At 56.3% G+C, this 9779-nt stretch overlaps 1 protein-coding gene and 2 long non-coding RNA genes across 3 annotated transcripts in view; 1 reads left to right on the top strand and 2 right to left on the bottom strand.

The window, feature by feature from the left end:
* Positions 1-820: 820 nt before the first annotated feature.
* LOC106148571 lies at positions 821-5095 on the bottom strand. Its single transcript, XM_013514589.1, has 5 exons — positions 4935-5095; positions 4409-4460; positions 3290-3822; positions 2679-2761; positions 821-1003 (listed from the first exon to the last, which is right to left on the bottom strand). The coding sequence occupies exons 1-5, from the start codon at positions 5093-5095 to the stop codon at positions 918-920; spliced, it is 915 nt and encodes a 304-aa protein (XP_013370043.1). The 3' UTR covers positions 821-917.
* Positions 5096-5914: 819 nt separating this feature from the next.
* On the bottom strand, positions 5915-9430 carry LOC106148610. Its single transcript, XR_001234248.1, has 2 exons — positions 9172-9430; positions 5915-6268 (listed from the first exon to the last, which is right to left on the bottom strand). It is a non-coding gene; the product is annotated as an uncharacterized LOC106148610 (long non-coding RNA).
* LOC106148609 overlaps positions 6954-9779 on the top strand; it is a 14632-nt gene continuing 11806 nt past the window's right edge. Inside the window, exons 1-2 of the long non-coding RNA XR_001234247.1 lie at positions 6954-7597; positions 9427-9562. This is a non-coding gene — a long non-coding RNA (uncharacterized LOC106148609). The remainder of the gene's footprint in view (positions 7598-9426; positions 9563-9779) is intronic.

Below are 9779 nucleotides of genomic sequence, written 5' to 3'. Positions count from 1 at the left end.
AAAAAAAAAAAAAAGCCCACCGCTGTGCCACAGTCAGAGTCACCAGGCAGGGTGGGGTGGTCAGAGCCTCCAGGCCGGGGAGCACTCTGGGAAGCAGGCAGCCGAGGATGGAAGCTAGAGACGTGGGGCGGCCTCACCAGCCCTCGTGACGCCATCAACCGGTGACCTGCTGTCAGCCCTGTCCTGCGGGTCTCCGTCCTCGGGGTGGGAATCTGCGCAGTCTGGGGGCTTTGCTGAGAAGTCTCTCAGTTGTGCAGTCTCCGCCTGGCCAACAGTGCGGGCCGCCCGTGTTCAAATCCCGACTCAGGCCCTTAGAGCTGAGGCTGTGGATAAAGACCTCAGTGTCCTAAGCCCCCTCCCAGGATCGTCCTGGGAGATCAATGCAGCAACTCCCGCGGGAGCGTGGCGGGCTAGACGTCTCTCCCCTCCCACTCTCGGTTCCGACTGTTGTGGACTGGATTCTCCTGGCTCCCCGCTGGCAGCGTGGGCCGAAACCTTCCTTTCCCAGCTTCCCTAGCCCGCCCGGCTCCCACTCTCAGGGAGGTTTGCAGAGCACAGGGGGAGCCTCCGGCCACTCCCACCCACACTGCCCTGGGGGTCTCCACACCTGCCTGGCCAGTCCTCCCACCTGAGCCCCACCTCCCTCCACAGGGTGATTTCAGGGATTCTGCCCCCCACCCCTTTCCAGAGTCGCCTCACCCGAGGCAGTCTGCCCTGCCATGTGCTGCAGATGTTTAGCAATGGACTCCCAGAAAAGGAACCTACATACACCTACACTTAATACATGTTTTACTGACATTGAGGATGGTGAACAATTTACAACTAATATAAAACAGACAATACCCTTATTGTACATTGCACATAGCCAGAGAACGCTTGCACTGACTTTGCAGCCTACGGTGACTGACGGCCGGGCGTCACGTAACAGGTCTGTTGTATTTGTTTGCTCCAACTGGCCGTCTCAGGGTAGGGACAGCCGGGTAACCACTGCCGCACACCATCCCTGAAAACGCGACAAGGAGTCCTTAAAGCTGGCCTGAGCTAAGCACATCTGGACCTGACTCCCAACCCAGCTCTGCCTGGGGAGGGGCCCTCCGAAGCTCTCCAGTCTCCTGGAGGCCCCTGCCAGTGCCTCCTCTTCAGGGCTGGTCCTGCAAGCAAAATCCTACTCTTTTCCTTTCTCTCAGTCCCGCTTCTCTCCGGGCCGCCGTGTTGGCGCTGCATCACCTGCACCCAGGAACCCAAGCCGGGCACCGCGGGGTCCGCCCCCCCATCTAAGCCCCTGGGGAGTCCATTCCTGCGCTCTCTGGGCCACGCCCCTCCCCTCTCACGCAGACGTCCCCACCCCCGACCCTTGGTTTGGCACTGCTGGCCCCTGGCCCCTTCCTGTCCCCTAGCACTCCCATGGGCTGCCCTGCTCTGCTCTGGGCAAAGCCAGCTTCCGGTGGCAAACCGTCACCGCCCTTGCCCCGCACTCTTTTCCCAGATCCATTTGGGGCACGTCTGGCCCTCAGCTCGGCTTCTGCTGCAGAGCCGGGGGCAGTTCCTCGACGCCCTGCTCTTGCGAACCCCACGCCTTGCCCGGCTCTCCCTGACTCTAGGATGCTCCTCTCCAATCGGAGCCCTGCCTCCCACCGTCTTGCATGGGTTCTCTTGGAAGCCACCACCGCGAGCACCTCCGCCCCCAGGGAAGGCGCAGGTTTGCTCAAATACGCATTCCTTCCCGGCTAAGGTGCGCTCACTTCTGACCCGGGCCAGATTCTGCACTGGGTGCCCGGATGCAGAAAGAGCCGGGCTCTTAGGAAGTTCTGTCTGCTGGGGAAGAAAACAGGGTACAAACTGGGGGAGTAGCTTAGTGGTAGAGCATGTGCTTAGCCTTCATGAGGCTCTGAGTTTAATCTAGCAGAGAGAGAGAGAGAGAGACAGGGACAGGGAGAAGGAGAGAGACGGATAGAGGGACAGGGAGAAAAAGAAAGGGGAAAGGAAGGGAGGGAGGGAGAAGGAGGCCGAGAGGGAAGAGGAGGGGGAGGAAGCAAGCATTCCCTTGCCAGGGCTCGGGGAGGTCCTGGGGAAGGAGAGAGAAGGAACACGCTAGCTTGGATTTCTGGGGGTGCTGGTCCCTTTTCTGAAATCGATGAGGGGGCAAGAGTTAGCCAGATGGGAATGCAGGAGGACGCTCCAGACAGAGTGGCAGGTCAACGGCGCCGAGGCCGGAAGGCACAGGGCAAGTTGGGAAGCCCCCCGTGACTGCCTCGGTGAGCCCGCAGGAGGAGGAGACGCCTGGACCGGGCGCCAGAGCAGGCCGGAGGGATTTGGGCTGGCGCCGAGAAAGCTCCGTACAAACCAACGGTGGCAGCAGTAGGGCGCAGTGGAAGGCTTCTCGGTACGGAGCCACGAGCTGTTCTGAAAGAGCCTGGGGAATGCACGAGAGAGCTTCGCCGGACTGGCGATACTGCTGGAAGCCTTGTCCAGGTAAGAGGGCGCAGGGCCCAGGCCCGCGGGGCGGAGCAGAGGCCTGGGAAAGCCGTGGAGAGGTGGGGCCAGCTCTGGGTAGGACTCCCAGGAGGGAGCAGGAGGGGCTGCCCCACTTCCAGGTGTGGGTCACTTGCAGGAGGGTCTGAACTGGAGACCCCAGAAGAGCAGCTTGGTGGGGTGACTGAGCTTACCCTGGGCTGTACCTGGTTTGAGGTCTCCTGAGTACAGCCGCGTGGAAAGTCCCCTTGCCAGCTGGATACTGAAATCAGGGCTGTGTGGGAAAATCCTGATGGAAAGGCGACATTTAGGTGTGGTCACAAGTCAGCCTCTGGGAGTCCTGGCCCCCAAGGGGTGGTGAGTGAGGGCACAGCACTCACGGACCCGGTCTGCAGGCAGAGCTGAAGCAGCGGAGAGAGAGGAAGGCGGACCCGCCAGCCTGGGTCCCCAGAGACAGCAGTGGCGGGGAGCGACCCCCGCCTTTAGGAACCTTGGCTTGCTGGGGGCTCTCATAATGGAAGACAAGAAGCTGGCAAGGCCGCCTGCTGGGAGGGGAAGAGCAGGAGAAGGCTAGGAAGATGCCACGGCCACCAGGGCTGGGGGCACAGCGAGGGGGTGGATGAGACTGGCAGGGGAGAGACGGGAGGATTTGCTTTGGGTGGCCGAGGAGCAGCGGTGGAGCCTGGGAAGCCGGGAAGGGGGTGTGACAACCGAGACCGGGGGACACAGGACAACTGGAGTTGGAAGCGTGCAAGTTGCGGTTCGGGCCTGCAGGAGCTGGAGGGAGCGGAGGGCAGCGGGAAGGGCCGCGCATCACCTTTCCAGAAGGTCCACAGCGGCGGAGAGATCTGGGCCACCTCGAGGGGCTGCACAGCAGGGCACTCTGGTGGTGACCTGGGGTCTCTCAGTGAGGACTGGGCTTGTCTGCGAGCAGAGGGCTGGAGAAGTGGGCCAGAGTGCAGCGGGCAAAGCTTGGCCGCGTTGGCCGCCTGGAGTTTGGTTGCCGGCAGACGCCCGTGTGTAGTGGCTCGGTCCTGCCTGGAACACACGAGACAGAAGCGGCCACCTGAAGAGGTGTCTGAGCCAGATCAGGGCCAGTGACGGATGGCAGAGCAAGAGTGGAAGGTTTGGGGAAGAGGGCGGCCAAGGGTGGAGAGGGTCTGGGCTGTCAGGAAGAGCAAGGGAGGAAGATTCTAGAATTCTTTTGGAGTGGAGGGGCGATAGTTCCGGGTGAAGACTATGTGGGGTGACCAAGGAGCCCCGGGGCTGAAGACCGCAGAGTGCTATGAGGCGAGCTTGCGCCCTGAAGGTCGGGGGTGGGCCGACGGCATGTTGACGTCCTGTCACATCCTGTCAGTGGGCGGCCCTGGGTGCTGTGCTTGGTGGCTCCCACCAGGACCAGCACCAGCACCAACACCAGTTCCAGGCCACAGTCTGAGCCTCAGCCAGAAGCACAAAGGCTGGAAAGCTTTGCCTTTCAAGGGCAGAGGTTCCCTTGAGGAGGGAGGAGGGTCTGAGGGGATTGAGCGCAGTCGAGGGAGGACGACTATCCACGCTTTCTGGGAGGAGGTGGAACCCGGGCCGAAACCTAAGGAAAGAGAAGGTCCTCTAGGTGAAGGGGGCTTGCGAGTGGAGCTCACAGAGAGATCCTACTCATCCCGCAAAAAGCCACACTGCAAGCTCACTTTCCTTCCATCACCTGACTCCTTGTCAGCTTGTAGCCACCCGCACTGCCCTCCTCGCCTCACCGCAGGGCCTTTGCCCACCCCGTTCCTCCCCCTGCAGAGCTCCCTGCCTATCACAAGCTTTGGGGAATTGGTCAGCTTGGAAAGCACCCAGAATTACTTGAGGAAAAGACTCTTTATAGCAGGTACACATGAATTTGCTAAGACTTTGCCAGCAGCTTCACTTCTGTGGAGACCCAGGCCTTGCTCACCTTTCCCTCCCGGTGACCCCTGGCTTCGACTGAAGATTTGGGCTGTCCCGAGCTGTAAAGGGGCAAAGGGTGGCTCGGGAAGGAGATGTGTGCCAACTTGCCCCTCACTGTGCGTGACACTTAGAAGGTGCTGGAAGATTCTGTGTTGAATAGAAGGTCTGGACGGGGCTGCTTATTTAATATGCCCCCACCCTCTGCCCAGTGGTCAAAGAATTTGCTCTTGGCCTTGGATTTGCTTTTGCTAAGCCAGAGTCCATTTCTACACAGCCTTGGGGCCCCAGGCGTAGTTGGAGGCCGCACACCCCGGGGTGCTTACACCTGTCCTTACCTAAGAGTCACGGGAAGTTGCTAAACAGACCAAAAGAAGAACCTGCGTGAGCACTGCCCTCCCGCCCCCTGAGCCTGGCTGTTGCCTCAGGGAGAGTCAGACAGGTCAGACACAATCTGCCCCACTCAGAGTTCCAAGGAAACAGGAGTTAGAAGTGTCATGTGATGCAGCTCTGCCCCACCCAGCCCTGCCCGTCACCAGCCCTGCGGCCCCAGGGGCTCTGATCCTCCAGCTAGCTGATCCTCCGCAGTCTGTAAGACAGTGGGAATGAACGCCACTGGTGCTCTGAGGGCTGTTCGGGGTCCGCCAGCTTCTCGGGGACACTGTGTGAGGCTGGTGTCCTTGAAAGCTGCCCCCATTGCACCCCCTCCCTGTACCCTGCTCCCTCTCATCTGATCTTGATCAGGCCATGATGTAGATGTACAACCTTTACCCTGACCTCACGAGGCCTGGAACCAGCGCATGTGACTGCGTTCCAGGAGCAACGCTGGAGCCCAGCAGGCCTAGTGGAGCCCTAGGGCAGGCCTTGGGCCCTGCAGGGACTAATTCTCCCCTATGGAGGAGAGAATAGAGCCTAGACCTAGCTCTGAGCATAAAACAACCCTTTCTGGAACCTATTGGGACCTTTATCCAGAGGTGACTTTCAATAATTGTTTCTTAAATGCTCTCCAGGATTACCTGAGCAAGTGACTGAACGGATGATAACACTGGCCTTAAATCGGAAGTCTTCAAAATCTGTTGCTGCGGATTCCAAGAGCCCTTTGCCAGCCTCCCTTTCTTTCACTCAGAGACCCCACCGCCAAGGGACAGGCACAGCAGACCCCACCTTCTCCACATATGAAGTGTTCTAGTCAATAAGGTGGCCCAAGCTGGGTGTGTTGGTGCACACCTGTAATCCCAGCACTTGGGATGCTGAGGCAGGAGGATCGCCGTGAGTTCAAGACCAGCCTGGGGTACAAAGCAAGACGCTATCTCAAAAACACCCCCCAAAAAAGGTGACCTGATACAGCCTGTGCATGGGGCACAGGTCTCCCTTCTCAAGACTCCCCTGTTTTTATGACCCCATTCAACACAACCACAACCCCAACCCAACCTGTGTGAAATGGTCTGAGGAGGTGAAGTGCTGGAGCAGCCACACACACACACACACATGCTGAAGAAACACAAACTGGGCAAAATTAGAGGAATTCAATTTTACTGAATTTTTTTTTAATTCCAGAAATCCCCAGGGCCTCAAAAGAAAATTGCAACCCCCAAGCAAGCATCTGTAAGTAAACAAGATAATGGTATTGGCAACAAGCCCTCTGTGGGTGGGAAATCACCAGCAAGGGGAACTCTGGCCCCCACCAGTTCTGCAATTGTTTCAGAGGTGCTAATCCTGCTCCTCTGCCATAGGGTAAATTGTGTAAGATGCTGTCGAAAGAGCACAGGGCTGAGAGGCAGGAACCGTGATGTCCAAACCCAAGGCTGTCCCCAGACAGCTGTGTGACCCCGAGCGAGGCCCTGGCATCACCGAGCTGCTGCGCGTCCACCTGTGAAGTAAAGCGTGGCCTTTCTAACTCCGTGGCTCATATTTCTGCTGTGCTCTCCTGTGGCTGACCAGAGCCCCCAGGGAAGAGCTTCATCAGGACAAACGGAAAACAGAGCCCAAGCCAATTTTTGAGTCAATCACCCCAAATCTGGCTTAAGTAAGATGTGGATAAATAAGACGCCACCTCCCCACTAGCTGATCAAGAAAGCTGGGTGGGTTGCATCTTGGGCAGGTTACAAGGTCTTAGGTGCACTCTCTTTCTGTGGCCAATTTATACTTTTCTCAAAGGAGAGAAAAGTATAAATTGAGAGGAGCAGCAGCTCTGGGGCGGGGGACTTAGAGGGCAGGACGTGACAGGACCTCTGAGGGAGGGCTTGTTGGTGTCACCCTGAGCGGTGCTGGCCCCATCATCCTCTATAGCTTGAGCCCTGGAAGTGGGGCCTGGCCTTGCGGGGTGCACGGAGCATGGGTGTTCAGCCCCGCAGAGTCAGGGTCCAGCCCCAGGCACCCCGCGCCTCCCAGGAACGCAGCAGGAAGGGTGCTCTGGTGCTTCCTTTGTTTTTTTTTGTTTTTGTTGGTTTGTTTTTTTTTTTTTTTTGGTTTTTCTCCGGTACCGGGAACCGAACTCATGACCTTGCACTTGCCAGGCAAGCGCTTTGCTGCTGAGCTAAATCCCCAGCCCCTTGGTGCTTCCTTTGTACGAATGCCACTGCAGGGCGGGTATTGTCAGGGTCCCAAGCCTACAGCCAGGAAGGGACCCCGGCACTCCTAGAAAAGTCTCCTTCCTGCCTAATTCTCTCTGCTCCTCCAGGACTTGGGGATCTCCTCAGAGAGGGCTTTCCTAGACTGGTTCTGCAGGCGGCCACACACTCATCCTAGGACGGCTGCCTTGCAATTCCCTCTCCAGGCTCAGCTTCGGAGCTGACCAGCAGCAGCCCTCACTCAACAAAGCATTGTGGGAAAGATACTGGGCCTCCCAGGGCCTCTGATTCCTCCTACATAAAATGAAAACAACAGGCCCAGCCCAACACAGGCTGTGCGGATAAAACGAGATAAAGCCCGGGGAACACTCAGGCCAAGCCCAGAGCCGACTCGTATTTGCCATGAGGGTTACACAGCGCTGCACATAACCCACGTGCATTAGACCCTCAGGCCGTAGTAAAACTCTGTCAGCGACGGTGGTGTTCTGGTCAGTCCCGGGAAAGTCTGGGGACAACAAAGCAAACGCTGTGTCCTCCCAGGAACTGTCGGCCTCTGCCTGCTTTAGAGGTTTCTGCAGCCCTCCCCTCATTGCACAACCAAGGAAGCCGGAACTCCTTGACAATGCATGGTACGTGCAGGAGGTCACACGGCACGTTTGGGACAGTTTGAGACAAGAGGTTCTAGCTTCTCGTTTCTCATGCACGTGGACAGATTGTTTTCTCAGATATGTGTCCATCTTGGGCGGCTGCGTCACCCTTCCCCCTCCCATTCATTCCGAGAAGGTCTCGGGTCCGCCCTCCCTTGGGCTCCCCTGCCACAGGGGATGTCTGACTCCCAGGACCCAGGGGCGCTTCCAGAGCTTGCTCTCCTTGGCCTCCCTTTTGCTGGGAGCTGGGTCCAGGAGGGAGGAAACAGAGGGCAGAGGGAGGAGGGGCCAGGGAGCGGGGAGAAGCAGAGGCCGTGGGAGGTGGGGAGGCGGGGCCGCTGGGCAGCCTGATGACCAAGCGGGACCTCTTCCCACCAGGCAAGATGGGCGCTCAGCTCGGTCAGTGCTGAGTTGATTTCAGGGGCATTTCTGGCTGCTTAGGTGGGTGGACTGAGGTCACCCCTTCCACCTAAGGTGCGGCTCAGTCTCCCTCACAGCAGCGTGCCCAGTGTCCACCTGCTTGTCCAGTGCTTTTCTTTGGGGTACTGGGGATTGGACCTAGGATTTTACATCCCACCTACCCACTTTTTTTTTTTTTTTCATCTTTTTGAGATAGGGTTTCACTATGCACTTCAGCCTGGCCTGGAACTCACAGCAATCCTCCTGCCTCAACCTCCTGAGTGCTGGGATTATAGGTGTGAACCACCACGCCCAGCCCACCCACTTTGGAGACAGAGTCTCACTAAACCCTAAATTATCCAGGCTGAGTTTAAACTTGTGGTCCTCTCCCTGCAGCCTTATGGAGTGCTGCGTGGGAGGCTGAGGCAGGATCAGTGACTCAAGGCCAGCCTGGGCAGCATGGTGAGGCCGACCTCAAAAAGAGAGACGGAGGGAGTGGAAGAAAGGGGAGGAGGAAGAAGAGGAGGAGGAGGAGGAGAAAAACGAAACTAGAGTTTAGAAAATGGCCTGTACATGTGGGCCTGCCCTGCGGCCCCTTCCTGGGTGACTTAGCACAGTGTAGTCCCAGCTTGAAGATGCCTCACCCTGGTTGTGTGTCACCTTGGATGGAAACTTAGCTGCCATCAAACATGAAATCAGTCAGAAGCTCACTAGCAGTAAAAATGCCCAACAGCCCGGCATGATGGTGTCTACCTATAGACCCTGATACTTGGGAGGCTGAGGCAGGAGGCTCACTTGAGCCCCGTGAGCTTGAGACCTGCCTAGGCAACACAGCAAGAACTGGTCTCAAAATCTCAAAAGAAAAGAAGAGAGTGGAAGGGGGGATATGGAGAGAAAGACAGACAGACAGGTAGAAAGAAAGAAAGAGAAAGGAAGAGAAAAGGGAAGAGAGAAAGAAAAAAAGAAAAATTGCCCAAGAAAGTCACATTTTTATTGTTATTACAACATGCCTAATTTAGCAAAATCCCTTTTGACCCAGCAATGCTGTTAGTGCTAACATAAATTGATATAACTTTTCTGTATGTGTTTGTGCACACACACACACACACACACACACACACACTTACGTATATCTCAAAAGCCTTAGAAATACTCACATCCTAATTACAGCATGGTATCTTGGACTGGATTTTGGAACAGGAAAAGGACATTTACTGAAATCCAAATAGTCTGGGCTTTCACTGATAGCATCACACCAGCGTTAGTTTATAACTTTTGACTCATGTACCCTGTTAGGTAAGATAATAGCACTAGAGGAAGTTGGTGAAGGGTAGGTAGAAACCCCATGCTATCTTTGCAACTTTTCTGTAAATCAAAAATCATTTCAAAGATGTTCACACTTCTTTACCCAGAATTTCACTGCGAAGACTTTATCTCAAAGCTTATCAGAGAGGCAGGTGGACAACATGTACACACAAGGATGTCGCACCACTTATGATCATCGGGAAAATGCAGAAATTATCTACGCGTCCAGGAGCAGCAGGTTGGGTGAGTGAGTCGCGGTGCCCACAGTGGTAGAGTGCGGCCAGAAAGAATCACATTCTGAAGTATTCATTGATGTGGAAAATGTGTACAACGGAAGGTTAAAGGGAATAATGAGGATGCAGCCTGTACAAGCTTAAGTTCAGGGCACTTTTTAAAACGATGGCCAGAAGGCAAGAGGGAAATACACCAATAGGGGCTGGGGATTTAGCTCAGCGGCAAA

Source organism: Chinchilla lanigera, unplaced genomic scaffold (assembly GCF_000276665.1).
Source record: "Chinchilla lanigera isolate Chin_1 unplaced genomic scaffold, ChiLan1.0 scaffold00023, whole genome shotgun sequence".
Taxonomy (NCBI): Eukaryota; Metazoa; Chordata; class Mammalia; order Rodentia; family Chinchillidae; genus Chinchilla; species Chinchilla lanigera.
The sequence above is the reverse complement of the archived record's forward strand: the minus strand, read 5'-3'. Positions and strand labels throughout refer to the sequence as shown.